This window comes from Diorhabda carinulata, chromosome 4, assembly GCF_026250575.1.
Source record: "Diorhabda carinulata isolate Delta chromosome 4, icDioCari1.1, whole genome shotgun sequence".
Taxonomy (NCBI): Eukaryota; Metazoa; Arthropoda; class Insecta; order Coleoptera; family Chrysomelidae; genus Diorhabda; species Diorhabda carinulata.
This window is the reverse complement of record NC_079463.1, coordinates 32,926,502-32,952,145: the sequence shown is the minus strand read 5'-3', so window position 1 is coordinate 32,952,145 and position 25,644 is coordinate 32,926,502. Positions and strand designations below refer to the sequence as shown.

Sequence of the window (25,644 nt, the reverse complement as noted above, 5' to 3'; positions counted from 1 at the left end):
GGTTGTTTGCAAGTTTTTGACGGTGGATTTGTCGGTTCTTGGAAGATTTAGATGGTACGAATGTTTAATAATTATTATTTAGTACCTACAGGGATTGAAATGATTAAATATTCGCAATAACTTTTCTATAATCACATTCTTACGTATTTACGTCACGAATCGTCGACTTCCATTTACATACATCCTGTATATATACATACTTCAGTCATTAAATAACGCTTAGTCATCGCAACCGTCAATATCCGATTCCAATAAGACACAAAAATATTAAAAATATATTTGATGATACGATTTATAGTTTTACAGCTCCAAAATAAACCGCGTTTTCGAAAAATACGAATCGAATAGCTAAAAGTTATTTCGATTTATAGTTAAGTAAGTATTGTACTGCGCTGATACGATACAATATTACCGAAACCGGTCATATAGGTATCGGTGGTTTTCGACGTTTTTTTTTTTAGAGAAAACGAACCGGGAAAGTTTCTTTTCGAATAATTAAAATTCGTATCAATATCGTAGGTGTTGGTTGTTCGATGCGCGCTTCGCTGTATTTGAAACAAATCAAACATTACATATTCATGCGGCGTTATCAAAAAAAAATTTAGTGACGAGGCAGTTATACCGTACCTATGGGTATAGAGGTCGAGTAGAGGTCGAACACCTTGGTTGGTGTTTGTGGATATCGCAAACGCGACAACTGTACGTATTAAGAAACACAAACAATCGACGATAAGCGCATATACATACTACTATCTACTTAAAAAACAAAAAAAATTCAAACTATAATGAATATTTCCAACTATTTTTATCACGAGAATAATAGGTATTGTTTGCGAAAAATCGGGTAGTAACGCGAAGTTTATTTGTAAATTCATTTATCGAGCCCCCCATTTTTTAATAATAATTTATTTATTTATTCAAAATTATCAAAAAGTAGCTCGATTTCAAGTTATTTCTTATTTTTTTCTTCTCGTTATCTTGTCCCCCTTTTGACTATATCATTACGTAATTGGAATACGAGGGTTATCTGAAAAATTTTATACCTAACAAAAAACATTTATTATCATAATTATTTTTTGAGGTAGCTCCAAAACATGTAATTTGACGCATCAATCGTTTCTTCAGGTGTACAAAAACGTTTATTTTCCATAAGAAGAAATCATTTAGTGTTAGTACGGCGGATTACCTGCCAATTCGACGTTTTGACTGTTCAAAAACATTTTTATTCCCGATTCCGAAACAGTCCGTTTCAACATTGCTCTAATCTCTAAAAGAACGGAGAAGACGTATCCAGTTATTTAGACGACCAATTGCTTCGAAAAATACAAAGAAACACCTCCTAAGACTCCATGGAGAGACCATTGGACAAGTGTCTTATCTAAAGATACCTGGACGCGCTCGTCAACCAGCATTGGGACCAAAAACTCTAAATCAGATCAAGAATTGAGCCAGCGCGGGAAATTCTGAATAAGATGAAGACACTTCTGGCTAAACGCAACCTCAGCCTGGAGCCTAACCAGACCAGAATGCTTAGTAGTTACATTATTTTGGACAGAGAAGAAAATTCGTTCGAAAAGTAAGCCTACAGGCTTATGCTGTAGATATATTGGACAAAAATACAGATCCAGCAGCAAACTTTAAGATTAGGAAAAATATTCTGGTCGAGTTTGCAAATTATGTAGCGAATCATCTATAAGAGAAATTTTGTACGTGTACCACACTTTTCCTTAGTCACATGTCGCGTAAATTAATGTTTTACTATACGGTTTGTCCGGCGTCAAAATACTTCGAATCCGGCGACTTGGCAGGACGAATTTCTCAATTCAATTTTCGATATAAAACGGCGTGACTATTTTTTGTTAAAATTGTAATTCTAAACGGCCAAAACAGATATAAAACAGACGTGCTTCTAAAAATAGTAAATCTAAGTGGATACGCAGATAAAATGAATTATGATAATTAGAAACAGTCAATAAAACATGTTGTTGCACGTTATAAAACCCGCTTTTACGTAATTTTTCAATTAGATCGTAGTTTATTGGGCTCCTGGTAAACGGCCAATTCTCCAAAACACTAACCGGCACAATGGACAGTTCGATACATGCCAGTAAATTAAAATTGGAGAATCCACTTTTTAATAACACGCACAGACAGAAGGAAACGAAGAAGAAATAAAAAAAATGAAACTAGAGTCGATGTTTATCGAAAAAATAATGTCTTCTAAATCGTTTCTAGTTTTCAATATCTCCTGTTATTTTTTTCTCATCTCCCATGTCTCTTCCTCAATCTATTCGTCGTTCTCGACCGAGCACTGTAATTTCGGGAATCGAATAAAGTCGTTGAGCACGTAGACCTTCCGATTGGCGCTTCGGCTTGAACCTCTTGATGTCCTTTGGGCAAACTATAAGTGTTTAACAGTTTAATTCTCCTCCTTGCACCAGCGGCACTCCGCATCATTCGCGATGCCCATGGTGTGGAGATGGCGTCTTTTAGCTACACCAAGGATGGGTTCCGGATCCATAGGTGAGTTCGCAGATAGAATTCGTTCCTCTTGGAATAGAATCTTGTCAACGTCATAGCTACAGACGTGACCAAACTTTTGGTGCCATTTTTGGTTCCGATAACATTACAGTTTCCTTTCCCTATGATCCCTAGTTTTGTCTTGTGTTTTCAAAGAGGTTGTGACTCCGAGGACCAGCTCTCATTCCAGCGCTTTGGTGGTCTACTTGTATTGGGTCTCTCTTCCTTTGCGATTTTCGCCAGTCGATCGTCGTCCATTCTATTGACATTATTATTTTTTTGATATCCTTTCACAAAGTTTTCGTTCCCGATGTAGATATTTCCGATAAACGCGTCTATTTCTAATTATTCCCCGACCAAATCGAAACCATTGGACTGTTAAGTGATAGCACACAAGTGACGGAGATCGGGGAACGCATTATCTTCGAATATAATTATTCGAATGTACAGATATTCCACAGAATTGAACACAACTCGATAATCGTATATCCGGACACAAAAAAAAGGACTATTAGATAAACTATTCGTTCTCTATTATTAAATGTGAGTAATAATCTTCCAACATCTATCGATGCGAGTACATCATACACCGTACGTACGTTTCCTAAATTTTCCGAAGAAAATTTTTGCCAAAAACAACCAACTGGTTTTCTCAAAGTCCAATAGGAAACTTCTATTCTATTCCCGCATTAATTTGAAGATTTTTCCGAAAAGTATCTCGCCTTCCTTGACAATTAACCCAACGCCAACTTTCTCCCGGATCCCTCCTCATCTATCGACGACCAAAAGATGTCCGTGGATGGGGAATGATGGTTAACAAATTCTGGTATAACTCCAGCTCTGCAGACGACATTTTTCCTATATAATATCGATTTATGCTTGGAAATATAAACGAACGAATTTTATATAATAAATTACATCGACAAATTATTTAACGAGTGCTTTTATCCTACCGACTGCGCCAGTTCTTCATTATTTTTGTCTTAGATAATCCATAATTTTAGCGAATGTAATTTAAACGGCTACTACAGAAGATTAACTCGGTGAGTTTTATGCGAGTCGTTCGTAATGAATGCAGTAATTCGGATTAGGTCGTCATGACTAATAGAAGCGAAAGAGAATATTATATAGTATCCCTTTTGTCTGTTATATCTCTCCATTTTAGCGGTTTAGGAATTAATACAACGTAACGTTGTAATTGAAATAATGATTTTGATGTAGGAAAATTATATGGGAAACCGCGAGTTGTACCGACGAAATAAAAAAAATATAAATAAACGGCGTGGTATACTCGATACCGACATATTTCGGACGAATTTGAATAAGATACGGGGTGGCGAATTCATTTTCATCGATTTCCTTTCTTTTGGAAACTCCCCATAATAAAACTACCAGTTCGAATGCGAAATAATCCAAAATAGATCGGGAAAAAGTTGGGGAAAATAATTTTTCGAAAATTTGACGAAAATTCCCGTTAAAACTATAATAAACATAATGGAAACAATTTCGTAATCGCAATGAGAGGTTTTTAACCACTGACTAGTTTCGACGTTATCGCGTCTCATCAGATTGGTGTAACAAACGTTTAGGCTAGAGACCCGAACGTTACCCGACGGCGCCATCCTCACATCTACTTTCGAAATTCAATCGGCCGTTCTTCAAATGAGAAAACAACTACTTTCCTGGCTAATACCTCGACGAATTTCGAAATTACCTCTCCTTGGAATCGATAAATTCGATTTTTTTCAATAGAATCGACGTAATATATTAAAATTAGTCTATTTTGAACATTTTTATAAATTTTCGTAAATACCGATTCGACTTACCTTCGATTTGTTTTCCCGCCGCCGCCAGCGCAGCCGCATTAATCGTAGCGTTACTAATCAACGATCCGTACGACGATAAATCGGGCGTCGAGATCGCCGCTGGATGTAAACTCGCGTTAAGCGTCCTTTCGACCCCCGCGCCCTTACCCAACAAACTGGCCATACACAGAGGGGCGGTAGCCGCGGTAGCCGGTTGCGACATAGCCGCCAGAGTCACCAGATTTTGCATCCCTATCGGAGCTAATAGATTATCCGTACTATTGAGGAATTGTTGTTGTAATAAACCGGCGCCGCCCATAGCTTGAAGTAGTTGCAACGACGCCGTTTCCGTCGGTAGGACCGGAGAAAATTGCTGCGGCGGCGAAGCTAGAGTCGGAGCAGCGAGAGCGTTCCAAACGTTAGCTTGCAACTGTTGTTGCCTTTTCATTTCCTTTTCTTTTTGCGTATCGGCGAATTTCACCACCAACGGCGCCGAACAACCTTCCATCGTTTGGGATTGGTGAAGACCTGCAAGAAAATTTTTGGTTTTTCGATATATCGAACGATTTTATTGTTTGTCCATTTACCTTTTATGGCACTTAAGGCGGACTGTTTCGAAGCGAAAGTGACGAAGGCGCAACCGCGAGAATTGCCGGCCGGATCTCTCAAAACGGTGCATTCTTCGATGGTGCCGTATCCGTTGAAGATGGCGCGCACGTCGTTTTCGCACAGTTTCTTACTCAACATACCGACGAATAATTTTCGTTCTGAAAACAACATAAATGATTAAAACTCGCTGCTTATATACAGCCATCTATCGGTCAGTAGCTCAAACTTATTGTCGGTAATTTTTTTTTATATTCATTAACAATTAGTTCTGGTAGGTGCGCGTTATTACGTAAAAAACTTTTAATTAAATTAACTATTGTTAATGTAATCGTTGTTTATACGCGACTTTGGCACACATTTCAAGGTAAATGTGAAGAATGTGTATTGAAAGAATGTTTTATCATATATCTTATTAAATAATTATATTCGTTGTTGTTGAATCCTTACTAATAAATACTAAACAGATCAAGATAAAAAATTCTTGGCCTTTCGATGTCAAAATATTTTATTACTTCCCTTAATTGGAGACATTTATTTACAGCCAACTTGCAACGTCTCTAGATTTTCTTCTTGCTCTGCAAACCAGACCTCCGCAGCTTTTATTACCTCCTAGTTACCGAAGAAAATTTACGACCTTTTAGTTGAGGAAAGAGAAAATCTGGTGAATAAGGGGGGTGTTCTAGTAATTCAAACCCTAAATCACGAATTTTTTGCATGGCAACATGAGATTTGTGTGCAGGGGCGTTGTCCCGCAAAAAAAACTCCTTTGGATACCTTTCCGCGTCTATTCTCTTTTAATTTTTTCCCGTAGTAATGTCGAATAGTAATCTCCAGGTATTGTTCTACCCTTATCCAAAAAATCAATCATGATTACTCCATGGCAATCCCAAAAAACCGAAGCAACAACTTTTCCAGCAGATTTTCTGACACGAAACTTCTTAGGTCTTGGAGAACCAGAGCGTCGCCATTCCATCGATCGTTGCTTTGTTTCTGGATCGTAGAAATCTACCCAAGACTCATTCATAATAACAATTCGGTTTAAAAAGTCTACATCGTTTTCAAATCGAGCACAAATCGAACGCGATGCTTCTATCCTTCCACGCTCTTGGTCAACGTTCAAACATTTGAGAATCCATTTTGCAACAAGTTTTCTCATGTCCAAATCGACTTGAACTACACGATGAACGCGTTCATATGAAATATTCGGTGCTTTAGATCAGATCCGTTTTAGCCCAAGACACAAAAACTGGCCTTCCCGATCGGTCGTCATCTTCAATGGAAAATTCATTCATGGAATCTATCTTCGTATGAAAAAGAAAAAACTGATGGAAGGCAACGTCGATGCGGATACAATCGCTAGAATCGGACCGGCGAATTAACCAACGGGTCCAGAATCCATCCTTGGTGTAGTTTAAATGGTCTACTGGTAAAGCGGGCTCGGTAAAGATGATAGAGACAATCCAAGGTTCAATAGATGGAAAAACAACTTTCCTAATGACGTCAAAGGATTCAAACCGAAGCTCCTGATCGGATTCTTAAAGGAAATCGGCGTTTGGTAATGCCAAATGGAGCCTATCTGAAGGCCTACGTGTTCAACGGCCCCTTAACCGCCCGCAATGTAACTAACTAACAAAAAAATAACAAAAGTAGTGTTTAAAAAAAAGATGCAATCCATTTAGATTGATTAAGCGACAAAAAAATGATGGTTATACGTATTTTTATTATTTCTTATTGATAATCAATCATCTTCTTGGTCTATTTTTATATTTATATCAATTATCTCAAGTGCAGCTCGTACGGCCCTTCCTGCACCAAGAAAATTTATTTTTAGTATCCATTTAATGCGGTTGTTTCCCAACCAGAATCCCATACGGCGATAAGTGAAGCCGGCAAACGTTTAACGCGACACATAGTCGTCGAAATTTTCATATATTTATCGAGAGACACATATTTTTCTCAAAAATAAATAAATTACGTGTTGCAGTTATTCCACCGTGTGACACATGTTAAAATAATAAACGTCTCGCCACCCCAAGCGCCACATTAAAACCCTCTGAGGGAAAATCAGTTTAGAGCCTTTCAACATCTCTAGTACAGGTAACCAGCCGCGTTCCTGGTACCTTTAGAACGTTGCAAACGAGCCTTTGGTTAGACCTGAACCCTTCTGTAGTATCAGCCGCAGAACTGGAGAAATCACTGGAAAAGAAGTTAGATAGGATGACCAGAATAGATCTGTTGAATGTTTCAAACTAAGTATCAACAATATTAACGGGAGTCTCGATGGAAAGACGTTAGATTACGGCGTGCAATATCGTAGCAAGAAAAAGGGGACCCAATATCTGCTAAGACAAGCTAAAGGTTAATCTAGTCTTTTTCAAGTACCATACACGTTGCAGCGTGTAGATGTTTTCTTGTCCAAAACTTGTAATCTATTGTCTGAAGACACCCCTCTTCTGCACGACGAAAAACTGTTACCGCACCCTGAATGTCGCACCGTTATCTCATATTCCGTAGCCAGGAATGTAGTTTACGCCCTGGTCGATCTTTCCCGTCAGTATGAGCTTGAGAGTTGATAATTTCGGTCTATCAGTCCATTCCAAGTATTTATATCCAGTAATATGATAGCATGGTCTCTGGTATATCCATCTGTGGTGATTTTATGAATCAGTTTCTCGTTGTTGTCTTCTATAAAGATCGAGAAGAAGTTTATGAAGCTGCGGGGGCCATTTCGGAGGGTACGTTCCGGATCCATCTCGCTCACCAGAACAATAGTTTGTTTGAGGGCGAGCCGGCTCCAAAGGAACCCCTGCAGCTTAATATATCTATTAACAAGATCACGATAGAATCAAAAGACAATACTTTCAAGGAGATTTATTCGAGTTTCCTCGAATTATACAACGGACGCTTATGTGCGGAGCACATTCAACAGTTTTTTTTTTTTTTGTAATTTCTGCGAGATCTCTTATTACAGTTAGATAAGTCTGCTTATAAGGCCGACGGATGTACGGAAGAAATAACGTAAATAAGTAGATCTCATTGAAAATGTGTCACAGATGATGCGAAAAGAAATAAAATTAAAGATATATTTGTATCGACTTTGTTATTTAGGTAAAAACATATTCGGAAATATCCGTAATCCTCATTCCCGAATTTATAATTTGTAGAAAAACGGGTATACGTCGCATTATTAGATATGGAGAAAGCTTTCGGTAAAGTCCACTTCATATTCGATTCCGACATTGATATGGAACAACTGGAACCAAATGTCGACAAACTCGTAGAACGAGGCCATTCAATTATATAAAAAAGAAGAAGTTGACGGGTGAATTTGGCACAACGGAAATTAGATTCCTTAGAGAAGTGTCATATTTGAAAAGATTTGACAGTTGAAGTCATTTGGTGATGGTACAGGGTCGGATTAAGCTCGGGGGGGCTATAACTCCGGGCCCCATCATTTGGAAATCATTCTATATATTAATTTTTTCAATTTTTTCATACAAAAGTGGGCCCCGGCTTATTTGAGAAAGTGAAATACCAGTAAAAACAACAACACGCCAGGAAAAATGTTTAAAAAACGTCGTGGATCGAAGCGAAAAATTCGACGCCACATAAATGGGATTGATAATTTTTTATAAGCAATTATCTAAATAATAAAATTAACTTTAAGGGTGGAAAGGGAATGCGCGGCTATTGGAATTGAAGCCATCGTCTTTTTTACTTAAACTATTCTCGTAAAATCAGCGTATTGCACGAACGAGGATGTTTCAAGAAAGAAAAACATGACCCGACAAAAATTGTGTAACGCACATTTCGAGAAACGTAAACAAAGTACAAAAAACGAGTTTTTTATTCTCGTTAATTGATTTACGGTTTCGTCACATGACTAAAGAATACATGCTAGTATTTACTCAACCTTGAAAATTGAAAAATACCGCGTATATACGAGGGTCGATAATAGTTATACGAAATTTCCTAAATGGGGACTTCACGGACAGTACAAACTTATTTTACTATGTTTTAACAATTTAAAACTTTATTTCTTAATAAAAATCTCTCTTTCCGCTCATCCCGTAAAGGTTCTATCGGATTTAGGTCAGGACTGAACGCTGGCCACTCCATAACCCGATAACCGACTTCTGCAATATAATCTTACATGCATAAAGGTAAATTCGTCTTTAATGTAGTCGACGTAAGGCTGTTTCAACGATACGATTCTTTCCACGACTCGCGCGAATCCTACTGACTGCGCCAATTACGTTTTTTCGCTATGAAACGCTACATATAATAAATTAAACGCTTAAAATGATTCCCTGGTCCCATAAAGGTAAATTCGTCTTTAATGTAGTTGACGTAAGGCTTTTTCATCGATACGATTCTTTCCACGACTCGCGCGAATCCTACTGACTGCGCCAATTACGTTTTTTCGCTATGAAACGCTACATATAATAAATTAAACGCTTAAAATGATTCCCTGGTCCCATAAAGGTAAATTCGTCTTTAATGTAGTCGACGTAAGGCTTTTTCATCGATACGATTCTTTCCACGACTCGCGCGAATCCTACTGACTGCGCCAATTACGTTTTTTCGCTATGAAACGCTACATATAATAAATTAAACGCTTAAAATGATTCCCTGGTCCCATAAAGGTAAATTCGTCTTTAATGTAGTTGACGTAAGGCTTTTTCATCGATACGATTCTTTCCACGACTCGCGCGAATCCTACTGACTGCGCCAATTACGTTTTTTCGCTATGAAACGCTACATATAATAAATTAAACGCTTAAAATGATTCCCTGGTCCCATAAAGGTAAATTCGTCTTTAATGTAGTCGACGTAAGGCTTTTTCATCGATACGATTCTTTCCACGACTCGCGCGAATCCTACTGACTGCGCCAATTACGTTTTTTCGCTATGAAACGCTACATATAATAAATTAAACGCTTAAAATGATTCCCTGGTCCCATAAAGGTAAATTCGTCTTTAATGTAGTTGACGTAAGGCTTTTTCATCGATACGATTCTTTCCACGACTCGCGCGAATCCTACTGACTGCGCCAATTACGTTTTTTCGCTATGAAACGCTACATATAATAAAATAAACGCTTAAAATGATTCCCTGGTCCATCACAGCCTATTTCTTTTTTGAATAATTAAAAAAAAAAAATAGTTATTTCTTCATAAATCCTAATAGGATTACGAACCCACAAAGGATCAACAACGGATGAATCGTTTGTTTCCCAAGAATATTTATGAACGAAAATTATTCAGAATTAATTTGGAAAATGATCGACAAAATTGATGGGAATCGTTCCGACAAACCTGCTACTTTGTAGATAAATAAATGTGTAATACGCTTTAAAATTTTAAAGTGGTTTTTGAAGCGAGATAAAGCGATTGAAATATATTTTCATAAATTATTATTTTAAACAACAAAATCGAAATTTGCGAAAGCCGATTTGAACTTTGTTTATAGAAAATCCGCATCAATAACGAAAAGCGTTCGAAGTAGATTTTGATTTTTTTTTTTTTTTGGTTATCTTTGACCACATTTTGAATTACTTCAGTTGGGCCTTTGAAAGAATTTCTGCGTTTGGGCGAACCACCAACATTTCTTAAGATATCTCGAAACGTAAAAACGATATCGTCTTGCAGATTTCGCTATTCCGATATTAATTTAGTTTACTTTTGAAAAACATACTTTAACTTTTATGAATATATGAAAATTGTTTAGAATTTATATATTTTGTATTGCTGGATAAAAATTCTTTCTAACAACACCAAGTTTATGAAAATCGGGTAAGTGGAACCGGATTTATAAGCATTTTTTCAAAACAAAGTTCCCACTCTCCCCCAGCTCGTATTTGTAGAGATAAACTATATCCATTGGAATGAAAAATGTTGAAAAAATCGACTAACTTACTTCGACAACCTTACCAATTACAGTGTTACGGCTCGATACAAGTTTCGACGAGATGTATATAAGCAGCGAAGCCATTATAGTAAACTGGGAAGTTAAAAACAAGTTTTTTTTTCAATAAGCTTGAAACAATAATGAATAAAAAATAGTAATATTAATATGAAAAAAAGTGTACGGGAAATAATAAATCGTCCCACGTTTTTTTTCATAATAATACTATTATTCATTGATTATTGTTTTAATCTTATTTTAAATATTATGATGTATTTTAAAGGCGTGTTTTTTCGTATTTTTAAATATATATATTTAATTTTTTATTTTCAAACAGGCCCCCTTCAATCTGAATGTAATTTCAATTAAAAATTGATTTAAATAACTTTAGTGTATTTTACGAATATTTTTTTATATTTTCGGAAAAATTATGAAAGAAATTCAACGTCATCGGCAACAAATTGACCGTACCTAACCTGTAAAATTCGACTTAACCTATAAATCACTCATAATTTAACCAATTCCCCCCCCTAACCTAACTTAAACAATATAAGTTTTCGTTTTTTTTTTATTTTTATAATTTTTTTCGTAAATCCGCCGTAAAAACGAAGATTTCAGAAAGAAATTCTTGACTAATTAAACATTTATATTGTACTTGACCATATTTTCAGTCCCAGATGCAAATATTCGAAAACTAGGAAATATATTATAGTTAGTACACTTTATTGTTCAATATTACCACAATTCTACTACGAAAAATAATTGATTTACCGATAATATAAGACACCCCTCGTAATTTGTGTTTATTTAATATTTGACATAACCCTCGTATGAAACCAAAAACGAAGTTTGTATTTTCAATTGTCCAATTGATTAATTACAACAAAACATGCAACTCTGGTTGTAATAATTATATTAATGAAATCGTAAAGCCCTTTGGAGTATGCGTTGAATTATTTGTTTCGAGTTATTTTTGAAAATTAACTAGTCAATGGCTATTTAATTACGTAGTCGTTAGTCATTTACGACGAGGTCATTCCAGGAAATGTAAAAACTCGTTCTTGATGAGAAATCGACGATTGGGGACGTCGCCATTAATATAAATAGATTTTAGAAAACAATAAACTAAGAAAAATTATTTATCTCGGTGGTATCGGTTAAAAAGAAAATGTACACTTATTCGAAAATAAAAAATTATACGATAGGTGCTTTTATCACAGACGTAGTCAACTTTTAAATATTTATAAGGGTATTATATGCCGTTGTTTGGGGTATACAATAGGCCGACGCATTTCAATTTCAAATGAGGAAGAATACACTCAGGGACATTTTTAACGGCGTCAATAAAGTCGGTGAATTATGATTCGGAAATTTTTTTGCTGTGACTTATATTCCCTCGAAAAAGTAGTTTACATAAATAACTTTATATTTTTCGAAAATAAAACACCAGAACACATAAGTCCCCACTTTAATATACCATATCTCGGAAAATAACGCGGTGTGTACCGAATTTTTACAAGACACTCGAAACAGAAATTAATTTAAAATTTTTTGAAACAACGTATTCACGTAGAATTTTTATTTGAATCACATCGATGATTTCTTAATCTATTTCGTATATACTGAGATGTCTGTCCTAACTAAATGCCAAAACTGATTAATTTCGAACCAGCACTACATACAAAAACATCACGTGGAAATTTATTCGATTTTATTAAATTTTGAAAAAAATTTTACTTAGAAAACAACTGAAGTTCTAAATAAGATGCTTACCCACAAATTTGGAATTTTCTTCAAGGTTTTGAAAAAATCCATGTGGTTTAATATAAATTTGAGTATGAGTATTTTTGGATTGATTAGGAAATTGCTTTATAGAGAAGCCAGGTTTGTTGGATTTGGCCCCGATGTAGGAATTACTCCTCTGCAGGGCTGGGATTGTGGTGATTGGTTTTGATTATGCCGTCTAGGACAAAGTAGAAACGATTATCTCCAATTTTGAATACATATATTGTAATATTTTTGTATTTTTTTTCGTTATTTTTCCTTGTTGGGGGTCGGGTATAACTTCGTAAGTAAAACAGTGTCTAATAGAGTGAATGTATGTTTAATTCACGTACGTACGAGGGTAACATTATATTTTCACGTCATTTTTCACTGATTGTGTCAATAAAAAATCAAAAAGTCCAAATAAATGTTTCTAAACCCATAGATAACGAAAGTAGATTCGAAATGATGAATCATTTGGACTCTCTTGTCATTTAAAGGATATAAAAACTAGTATAAAAGTTTAGGTTTTGTCATTTTTTTCGAAATAAAAACAAATCTGATAATACGCATCCCCGAATCAACGAATTTTGTAAAAATTAAAATATTTTGTATATAAAATTTTATGTTATCTGTTTTCTGTCATTCGAAACTGAAATTATGTTAAAATCAAGCAGGGTTGGACTCCAAAAAAATGAAAATTTAAATCGAAAATGTTTTATTGTTGTTTTTTTTTATTTAGGGACATAATATATAAAATTATATACATTACGACCTAACCTATAAAAAAATATATAATTTATGATGCAATCAATAAAAATTCACCGTCATTCAAATTAGATATATTGAAAAAAACAATTTGAATAGCAACAAGAATCAACTAACTAATTTTTTTAATATTGTTTCATACTTTTTATAAATATTTTAACAAAATAATGGAATTTTACAAAGATATTCGATGAATATTTTTGGATTGATTAGGAAATTTCTTTACAGAGAGCAAGGTTTGTTGGATTTGGCCCCGATGTAGGAATTACTCCTCTGCAGGGCTGGGATTGTGGTGATTGGTTTTGATTATGCCGTCTAGGACAAAGTAGAAACGATTATCTCCAATTTTGAATACATATATTGTAATATTTTTGTGTTTTTTTCGTTATTTTTCCTTATCGGGGGTCGGGTATAACTTCGTAAGTAAAACAGAGTGAATATCTGTTAAATTCACGTACGTACGAGGGTAACAATAAATTTTCACGGATATTCACGTCAATAAAAAATCAAAAAGTCCAAATAAATGTTTCTAAACCCATAGATAACGAAAGTAGATTCGAAATGATGAATTATTTGGACTCTCTTGTCATTTAAAGGATATAAAAACTAGTATAAAAGTTTAGGTTTTGTCATTTTTTTCGAAATAAAAACAAATCTGATAATACGCATCCCCGAATCAACGAATTTTGTAAAAATTAAAATATTTTGTATATAAAATTTTATGTTATCTGTTTTCTGTCATTCAAAACTGAAATTATGTTAAAAATTCGTTTTTAATCAAGCAGGGTTGGACTCCAAAAAAATGAAAAATTTAAATCGAAAATGTTTCATCTTTTATCGTTGTTGTTTTATTTATTTAAAGACATAATATATAAAATTATATACATTACGACCTAACCTATAAAAAAAAATATAATTTATGATGTAACCAATAAAAATTCACCGTCATTCAAATTAGATATATTGAAAAAAACAATTTGAATAGCAACAAGAATCAACTAACTAATTTTTTTAATATTGTTTCATACTTTTTATAAATATTTTAACAAAATAACGGAATTTTACAAATAATTTCTATTAAAAAAGCAATTTTTTAATTGAAATTTGTTCATGATTATTCGTTATATAATATAAACGTTTCCCAATACGTTTCCAAATAGATTCTATCGTTAAAAAAAAAAGAATTTTACGAAACTTAAATACTCTATATGCTAGTAAGTATGTAAAGGTTACTACAAGTAAAAGTTTTACAATAATGGTCGGGGTATTTCTTAATGTTTGTCAACTCCGAACTACCGACGGAGATTACTCGTTTTACGGCCGACGTTCATAAACTCTACATTGTTATACGATCTACTTAAAAGAAAGTTTTCCATCCATCAACCGATAATTTCAAGTGACAATACAGTAATTTAACGATCCAACGTGTAATTTATTACATTTTTTTTATTTTCTATCGGTTCAATATTCACGTCCAACATTATACGATGTATAAACACGATTCAACTTCCGTGGTAGTTGCAATGATTCAAAAAAATAATTTGGAACCCAAAATTCTCGCCCAACACTTCACTTTTCGTAAGGGATAGTTACGAGGGAGCCCAAGCAAATATTGACGCCTCGAAAACTCATCTGAACCAAAGTTTTAAGAGTGTTATGGGGTCTTAACCCATGATGGAATGTAAAGATCGTATATTTGAACCACTCCAGTGGTACAAAATCAAAGAATTGAACCTAAAACTGATCCCTGAGGTACGCCATCACCAACTGTTATATTCAAAGTGAGATACGAACCATGTTGGAGAACATCTCGGATGCCACGATCAACATAGTCGAAGGCCTTAGCGAAATCACTAAAAACCGAGTTGTAATCAAATTGTTGAGCTTTCGGGATTTCAAGTTTTCGACACCTTTGTGCAGGGCAACAATTATAACCCCTTTTCGTTGATTAAAACTCGAAACTTAGCTGACAACCCATCGATGTCGCTGGAAGTCTTGGGTCGAGGGTCATTTTTTTAAATCTCATAATTTTTTTTCGGTTTGAATTAATTTCTAATTTCAAAAACGTCATTTTGACTGGACAATCTGATTTAGACCCACTTGTACAACGTCAAACGTCACATCAAACCACAAACTTCCGGTTTAAACGTTTTACCGGCAATTTGGGTGTAGTTTAAATTTCGTTTTAACACGAAACAAACTTTTTCGAAGATTGTATGAACCCGAACATTATCGACGGACGTTTTTTAAATTCGTTGAAGTTCTACCTTTGTATTTCTTCAAGAAGTTAACCACGATCGTTACGAACGAAAGTTTGGTTATATTTGTGACAACTGACAGTATTGAAAATATTGATTTAAACTATAGTTTAATCTCCAGTCTCCAGTGTCAACCTACTGAAATATACTTTCTGATTAACTTGCAAATACAAAACGTCAACGTTTCTTTCGTAAACACATAATTCTCGAGTCAGTTGAAATGTTTATTACTACAAAATGTATACAATCACTTTTACTTACTGGTGTATTCGTGTTAAAGATGGGAAAGTAAATGAAACGTTATTTTGTAACGGAAGGAATGACCCCAATACAAAATATCGAAAACGATACCTAAATGCGTTTTTAATGATATATTACAATTATTTTTAAATTATCGTCACATTTAAAAATCGATTTTTCAAATTTTTGGTTCAAACGCCCCGCTAAAACGCTCATTATCAATACGGCGGTGCCTCCAAGTTGAATGTTTACTATTTAGTGACGTCATTCGTAACTGATCCGTCGTTTTTCTAACCCAGTCTTCACAATACTACTTTTATCGAGAGAAACGATGAATTAATTCAAAATTTTAATTTTACTTAAGTCGGATTCTTTTCCCAAGTCACTTCAATGTTTAAAATTTATGACACCACTCAAGAAATCGCGTAACTGACGTCAATTGCGTGATACAGAGATATCGGAAGACGATGTGTTTACAATTATAACCACGAGAAAGTTTTTTTCAAAATGGGCGCCGCGGTTAATCAAAAACAACAACGTGTCGATGATTCAGAACAGTGTTTGGGCGTGTTTACACGTAATAAATCAGATTTTTTGCGTCGATATGTGACAATAGATAAAATGTGAACCAATCACTTCACTTTTGAATCAAAACGATCATCATCTGAATGGATTACAGCCGGTAAACCGCGTCCAAAGACATAACAGTCATCTGGGAAGGTTATCGCTTCATCAATTTGGAATATCGTTTATCGACTATCTCCAAAAGGTAGAGACAATCAATAAAGGAGAGTACATAGAGTTGTTGGATCGTTACAATGTAAAAAATGCCTCAAATGTCTAGGAAAATGCGTCTATGATTGAATTTAACGAATTACACTTCGAATTGCTTCCTCGTCCACCGTATAATCCAGATCTGGACTCCAATGACTCAAATGAAAAAGCAATTTTGATGCAAAAGACAAATCCTTCTACAAACACGGCATCGAGAAGTTAGAGAAGCTTTAAAATGATTGAATTGCTCTTGAAGGAGATTAGATTGATAAATAAAATCGATATTTAGCAAAAAAAAAAAAAATTCACCCATTAAAAACAGTAATTCGATTGTCTAAATTTCAGAAACGACACCAAATTTTTCTATTACGTCCAAATTTTGAAATATGGGTTAATAAAATATTAGTTTACGGACGGTTCCGACTAAGGAAGACAGAATTATAACGATTTCTCTATCCTCCGAGGTTCCAGATCGGTTCCGCGCATTCTCGAGCATGCGCAGTATACATAAAGTGCCCCGAACGAAAGAGAAAACGATAAAAACTTATAAAAACGATAAAATTTATATATATGAAATATTAATTAGTAAAAACACCGTCTTTTATGTACTTTAACCCCATTTTTTATTATATATATGGTGGTGAATATACTATTAAAATAAAAAGTTTACTTTTGAGTACCACTGACATTCAGAAAGTCGCGACATAGTAGATGTATAAACCATTTTATAAAAAAGAAACCAAAATAATCGACATTTTACACACGACTGTGGAATAGATGGGTATTAAATAAATGCGTAAAAAAATATTTGTCCCGACATTGAGTTTCGTCCATCTTTGAATATTTTTACTGCTAGTTGTGTGGATAATTAGAAAAATAAACTCAACAACGAGGCGTTGTTGTTATTGGGATTGGTAAAAATGAAATTCTTTCAAGAGAACAATGTAAAGTATTATGTCATCGAGTTGTAATTACAAATATATATACATAAAAAATCACTAAAAGTGAAATAATTTACGATCAAACGTCTATTTTCGAAAAGTCCCAAGGTACTAAATCTGACTCACGAATTAAAAGCGATTCACGACACAAACTTAACCAGATCATCGTTTCGAGAACATTTCTGACGTCTTCAGTGCTTGGATTTAATGGAATTTATTGATGAATTATTTTAGTCACCCAAATAAAAAATTAATTTACAAAAATTCTCAGTTTTTCCGATTTAAACTTCTCCGTTTTTGTATTGATGCCGATTCTAATAAATGAGAATCTGTACTGGTGTTTACGTGAAGATTTTTGTGTGAATTTTTTCCAATAAAATCAATTGTTATAAAAAATATACTTCATACGCGACACGATTTTTTTTTAATATCACATCAATATCAAATGAATGACATTATAGAATACAGAACGTGCGATATCAAATTTCAATTTCTAGTTTAATTTAATGTGTAATATAATACCAAAAACACTAAGCCGCCCATCTGTTTAATGGCCTATGTTAGAGTTACAATTATTTAAAAAAAATGAGACATTCAAGGTTCATTTCAACGACCAATATGATTTAGAAGTTTTAAAAAGTATCCCTGATCATAGAGATTTTTTTATCTATATAAATAAGAAGATTCGGGAGAAAAATTAATAAGCTCAGATCATAATTTCTATTTTTTTTATTGAATATTGTGATCCTGAATGTCATGAGCTGATAATAATTATTTTGGTTCAACCCCCGTACATATTGATTCATAGAAATCTAATTTTTTTAATAAATAAATATCCAAGGATGATTCTGGTGAAGAATGAATAATTTTAGGACACGATTTACATTTCTTTTTTGGCAACAAAGTGATCCTGAATGTCATAAACTGATAATAATTATTTTGATACAACCCCCGTACATTTTGATACTATAAAATCTAATTTTTTCAATAAATAAATGTCCAAGGATGATTCTGGTGAAGAATGAATGATTTTAGGACACGATTTACATTTTTTTTTTCGCCACAAAGTGATCCTGAATGTCATAAGCTGATAATAATTATTTTGATACAACCCCCGTACATTTTGATACTATAAAATCTAATTTTTTCGATTAATAGATATACAAAGATGATTCTGGTGAAGAATGAATAATTTTAGGACACGATTTACATTTCTTTTTTGGCAACAAAGTGATCCTGAATGTCATAAACTGATAATAATTATTTTGATACAACCCCCGTACATTTTGATACTATAAAATCTAATTTTTTCAATAAATAAATGTCCAAGGATGATTCTGGTGAAGAATGAATGATTTTAGGACACGATTTACATTTTTTTTTTCGCCACAAAGTGATCCTGAATGTCATAAGCTGATAATAATTATTTTGATACAACCCCCGTACATATTGATTCAGAGAAATCTAATTTTTTCAATAAATAAATGTCCAAGGATGATTCTGGTGAAGAATGAATGATTTTAGGACACGATTTACATTTTTTTTTTCGTATCAAAGTTGTCCCGTATGTCATGAGCTGATAATAATTATTTGTAAACAACCCCTGTATATATTGATTCTGAAAAATCTAATTTGTTCGTTTGATAAATATACAAAAATGATTCTGGTGAATAATAAATAAGTTTAGGTCACTATTTCTATTTTTTTTCCTATCAAAGTGGTCCTGAAAGTCATAAGCCGGTAATAATTATTTTGATACAACCCCCGTACATATTGATTCAGAGAAATCTAATTTTTTCAATAAATAAATGTCCAAGGATGATTCTGGTGAAGAATGAATGATTTTTGGACACGATTTACATTTTTTTTTTCGCCACAAAGTGATCCTGAATGTCATAAGCTGATAATAATTATTTTGATACAACCCCTGTACATATTGATTCAAAGAAATCTAATTTTTTCGATTAATAAATATACAAAGATGATTCATGTGAAGAACCAATGATCTTAGGTCACGATTTCTATTTTTATTTTCGTAACAAAGTGGTCCTGAAAGTCATAAGCTGGTAATAATTATTTTGATACAACCCCCGTACATTTTGATACTATAAAATCTAATTTTTTCAATAAATAAATGTCCAAGGATGATTCTGGTGAAGAATGAATAATTTTAGGACACGATTTACATTTCTTTTTTGGCAACAAAGTGATCCTGAATGTCATAAACTGATAATAATTATTTTGATACAACCCCCGTACATTTTGATACTATAAAATCTAATTTTTTCAATAAATAAATGTCCAAGGATGATTCTGGTGAAGAATGAATGATTTTTGGACACGATTTACATTTTTTTTTTCGCCACAAAGTGATCCTGAATGTCATAAGCTGATAATAATTATTTTGATACAACCCCTGTACATATTGATTCAAAGAAATCTAATTTTTTCGATTAATAAATATACAAAGATGATTCATGTGAAGAACCAATGATCTTAGGTCACGATTTCTATTTTTATTTTCGTAACAAAGTGGTCCTGAAAGTCATAAGCTGGTAATAATTATTTTGATACAACCCCCGTACATTTTGTTACTATAAAATCTAATTTTTTCAATAAATAAATGTCCAAGGATGATTCTGGTGAAGAATGAATAATTTTAGGACACGATTTACATTTCTTTTTTGGCAACAAAGTGATCCTGAATGTCATAAACTGATAATAATTATTTTGATACAACCCCCGTACATATTGATTCAGAGAAATCTAATTTTTTCAATAAATAAATGTCCAAGGATGATTCTGGTGAAGAATGAATGATTTTTGGACACGATTTACATTTTTTTTTTCGCCACAAAGTGATCCTGAATGTCATAAGCTGATAATAATTATTTTGATACAACCCCTGTACATATTGATTCAAAGAAATCTAATTTTTTCGATTAATAAATATACAAAGATGATTCATGTGAAGAACCAATGATCTTAGGTCACGATTTCTATTTTTATTTTCGTAACAAAGTGGTCCTGAAAGTCATAAGCTGGTAATAATTATTTTGATACAACCCCCGTACATTTTGATACTATAAAATCTAATTTTTTCAATAAATAAATGTCCAAGGATGATTCTGGTGAAGAATGAATAATTTTAGGACACGATTTACATTTCTTTTTTGGCAACAAAGTGATCCTGAATGTCATAAACTGATAATAATTATTTTGATACAACCCCCGTACATTTTGATACTATAAAATCTAATTTTTTCAATAAATAAATGTCCAAGGATGATTCTGGTGAAGAATGAATGATTTTTGGACACGATTTACATTTTTTTTTTCGCCACAAAGTGATCCTGAATGTCATAAGCTGATAATAATTATTTTGATACAACCCCTGTACATATTGATTCAAAGAAATCTAATTTTTTCGATTAATAAATATACAAAGATGATTCATGTGAAGAACCAATGATCTTAGGTCACGATTTCTATTTTTATTTTCGTAACAAAGTGGTCCTGAAAGTCATAAGCTGGTAATAATTATTTTGATACAACCCCCGTACATTTTGTTACTATAAAATCTAATTTTTTCAATAAATAAATGTCCAAGGATGATTCTGGTGAAGAATGAATAATTTTAGGACACGATTTACATTTCTTTTTTGGCAACAAAGTGATCCTGAATGTCATAAACTGATAATAATTATTTTGATACAACCCCCGTACATTTTGATACTATAAAATCTAATTTTTTCGATTAATAGATATACAAAGATGATTCTGGTGAAGAACCAATGAGCTATTGATTCCATTATTTCAGAAATTATTGAGAGCCGCTGGTTTTGAATACAAATTATACGGAAAACGTTTTTATGTGTTTGTCTACTGGATTTGAGGCGAGTTTTTTTTCATAAAGCTGTTTCTTTTTCATCTACTGTTACTCCGATCTCGACTAGTAGATATTATATATATTGTTTCTTTCTGAATTTTTTTCTATTCAACAGAATCTACGAGAAACTTTATTTAATTACAAGTCAACCTTTCAACTATTGGAGAATCGAATAAAATCGTTCATTTTCACATGGAAACGATTCGATAAATCAACTTGGATATATTTGTAAATGATCAAATTTTGTTTGTACAAAAAATGAATGAGTACCTTTTCAGTTTTCGTAATTCAACGACTACGTACAATCTAAGGTAAATACAAATGTCTAACGGACATTCTAAAATACATAAAGATAACTAAACACATTTTTGTAGACTTTACTTCGCTATCGGGGCGTTGATAAAATTTTATAAAAACGTAAAAGTAAAAACTGAACGAGAAATAAAAGTGTGTATCTGTCCCAACGGTAAACAAAATTTCCAAGAACGAAAACACGTAAAATGTTTCAATGATAAATGCTTTATATTGTCATTGTCGCGTTGATTGTAATGGACTTTATTTATTTATATAATTCTCAAACAAAAGAACGTCGAATGTCTACTGAAAAATGGACGACGAACTTTCGATTATTTACATTTCTTTTATCGTCCATACTAATTTTAACTATATCTTGAATATTAAAAATTAAACGAAATCAACTCCTAGTTATTTCATTTTTCAATGGTTGGTAGAAATAGTTCTGTATTTGAATACACTGTTTACACCAACACTACACCGTCTAACAGAGACTGCAGTTAAAACAGAATCAATTTCCATAATAAAATCACACATAGAGACAGAATATTATCGTTGAATCACCCTGTATAAGGTAGAATTAACTCTTCGGTTATTAAGATGATATAAAGGTGTATGCAGAGTATAAAATTTTTTTTGATTACTTCGCTTTTTGGTCTGCGATCGTAAATGTGATGACACGCGAAAAATACCCTCTAATCAGCATTACCCTTTATTCGGTTTTTCTGATTATTTCGAATCAATATAAAATCACGTTTTTGTTTCTGGTAGTCCTTAGTCATCATTATCACGACCCGAAACGAAGAAATTACATAAATTCGAGTGGCTCCGAGCGAATTTTCAAATAGGCAAACATCGATCCTTTTTTTTTCACGAAAAATAATATTTAATTTGCGTTTTAGGCATTGTATTAACATTATTTTAATGACTTATTTATTTATATCGCGACATCCTAAGTAGTTACTCACTTTTAAATATTAAGAAGTATTTTATCAACAAGTAATTGCTAGTTAATGACCATTTCAAACAAGTTAATTATAGTAGTCATAATGACTTGTGTTTCAATGATAAAATTCATTATATGTAATACATTTTTCTTGTATTTATTATATTAAACAGAAGCAATTTTATTGTATTGTCTAAATTCAACATCTAATAAAAGTAAAATTATAATCACTTATGTATATATATATATATATATATATATAAAAATAAGAAAAAAACTCGTGTCTTGATTCAAATAAATATAAAATCATTCGAGTTTCCTTGGAATTACAGTATCACGTGATGAATCATATGTACATAATATTATTAAAAAAAATTATTCAATTGTGACTTCGTAAACGTTATTAATTATTCATTGTTTTAAAAACAAAAGAAAATGTTATTTTTATCTATTTATTCGTAGACGAGTTGTATTTTTCAAATCGGCACATTTCGCTTTTTATTAATCCATAAGTAACTAATTGTTAATAACATTTGAAATAACGTAATTATTTATTTTAATAACTCGGCCGTTTTTAGGCGCTTAAAACGTAACATAACCTCTAATAAACAGCCATTTTGAATCATTTCGTATACAATCCGTAGAAGAAGAATAAAAAGAAATCGATCATTTAAAAGTTTTAGAATTTTCAACTAGAAAAAATCGTTTTCCATATAAAAATATTGTACTTTCGACTAACCTGGCATAGCATAAGGTGCAGGCGTAGGAGCGGGCTGCCAATAAGAAGAACTAATAGCAGGATAAGGAGCCATAACGCCGTTTTTCATTCGACTCTTCATGACACAAGTCATCTAACAAATATCACTAATAACATCACAACATGAAACAAACACCAGAAAAATTTTCATAAAAATATTTACACGATAATTATATATATATTTTTTCCAAATTGCAATCAGTCAATCAAACATCGATGCACACCTATTTACTCAACGCGCAGGATACAAATGAGTCGCGTTTGAAAAACAAAACTGTGTCGTCGTCCGCCGTCGTCCTATCGCTCAACGCGCCGCAATTCGTCTGAGTCAAGTAGGCCTAGTATAGCCGGCAGTCATGGCTAACTTATGTATTATGAATTGGGTGTGCGGGATGGGCATGGGTTGTTTGGATTTGCGGTAAAAGTGGGAAAAATAAGTAGAGAATAGAGGTCGGCGTGATGCCGCCCGTCGAACGTCATTTGTCACGGCGACGTTCAGCAACGGGCGCGTTCTTTTACCTGTTAGTACGGGCGATCACACCGAAATAATTGATTATACATATTATAATTTTACAGTTGAATGAAAAACAAAACTATTTGCAGTTGTAGAAAATTTTAACCAAGTATTTCTTTAAATATTGTTCGTTGAAAAAAAAAAAAAGACTTTTGGAAGCTACTCTACTGAATTTATACATTCAAATCAGGTTTATCCAGTTTTTTTCGTGTAATTTCGGATGTAACTGGTATATATTTGGGATATGGTATATGGATTCAGCAAAATTTTGTTCTTTATTGTTCTTCCTTAACGACGATATTATATTCCGAAACAAAATCAAAAGTTTTTTCTTTTCGAAATGATTTTATTTTTATTTTTTTTCCTTGTACGACTATGAAGTCAAAATCGAATTAAAACATTATTAAAACTTGTATTTTGTTCAAATTTTTTTCAATAAATTCCACGTGTAAAAAAATTCTATAGGTTAACAACGTTAATTTTGAAACTTATAAACAATGATAATTTTTATTCATTCCAATCACCCGTACTAAAATATAAACAGATTATAAATTCGACATTCGAGTGCAATTACGGTACGATAACGAGTTGTCGCGTCGTCGTACTCGATTCAGTACGGCACCAGTAAGTATCATCGACGATTAAAATTATACAGGTATCTGTTATACCGACTGTAAAAGATGGTAGTCGAACTGCGCATTTCCGATTACTCAGTACAACTATGTCTCGGTTAACGTTTTTTTTATTACCGTTTCGTAGTACCAATTTCTTTAATGCGTTAGCAAATAACGATATTTCAACCTTGGATGCAAAGAGGTCGCCCTGTATATACGAAATTACTCAACGCGTTGCCAAATATTGATAAAAAGATGTTTAAATAAAAAAAAAAACCTTGAACGGAGTTTTTTATGTACAAAAATATGAATAATTAATTGTATAATACGAAATCTTCATTGTTAATTGTTTTTTTAATTATCCATATAGATTTCCCTATAGTTTATTTCGAGGAACGTGACTTGAAACTTCGGCCATATTATCGTGGTGGACAGATTTCATTTAATTTATGTGTATATAGAATTGATTATTTAGAGCGAGTTTTTGATTGAAATGAATGTCTTTAGTCAAAAAAAAAAATGAAAATAAAACATTACTAATAATAATAATTTTAATATAAATAACGCAATATAAGACAATATGGCGGCTAGTTGTGACGTCACCCGAATTGACCTATACTTTTAATTGCGACAAAGTCCAAAGATTTATTTCCGCGATATAATTTTGGCAACATCGCAATCAACTGCACCTTACAGCATCTTTCTATTAACCCACTAACGTGGTATATCGTCGCATCGTGCCGTTACCGAGACTTGGCAGCATAAAATGTAGATGAAAGATCGAAACGGTTGCGGTTGTGCATTATGATAAATTTTGTAATCGCTTATCTCTTCATCAGTAGCTATCTCAACCGGCTTCAATAGCACCGTTCATAAAGATGTCAACGTCAACTTTTACTTAAAAAAAAAACAGTTTTAAATATAATTTTATTTCCAAATAACGTATATATGTAAATAAATTTAGTCGAATATATACTTTAGTTTGAAACTAAATTAAATGTCAAATTTTATGACTTATCCACGTGATGACGTAACGAAGTTACA

At 33.0% G+C, this 25,644-nt stretch overlaps 1 protein-coding gene and 1 long non-coding RNA gene across 18 annotated transcripts in view; one reads left to right on the top strand and one right to left on the bottom strand.

Annotated features, from left to right (window-relative positions):
- LOC130893243 (CUGBP Elav-like family member 2) overlaps positions 1–25,644 on the bottom strand; it is a 208,061-nt gene that overhangs the window by 22,920 nt on the left and 159,497 nt on the right. For 14 of the 17 annotated variants that reach the window (XR_009059173.1, XR_009059174.1, XR_009059175.1 and 11 more), the window contains 2 exons: positions 4,913–5,092; positions 4,347–4,853 (listed from right to left, as the gene is read on the bottom strand). Coding sequence is in view for 9 of the 17 variants with exons in the window: in XM_057799178.1 (XP_057655161.1) it covers positions 4,347–4,853; positions 4,913–5,092 (687 nt within the window). In the remaining 8 variants the exon portion in view is untranslated. Of the gene's footprint in view, positions 1–4,346; positions 4,854–4,912; positions 5,093–23,454; positions 23,868–25,644 lie in introns of those variants that run through there. The other 3 variants (XR_009059177.1, XR_009059178.1, XM_057799179.1) reach the window with 3 other exon arrangements.
- On the top strand, positions 390–13,743 carry LOC130893244 (uncharacterized). Its single transcript, XR_009059179.1, has 2 exons — positions 390–699; positions 13,602–13,743. It is a non-coding gene; the product is annotated as an uncharacterized LOC130893244 (long non-coding RNA).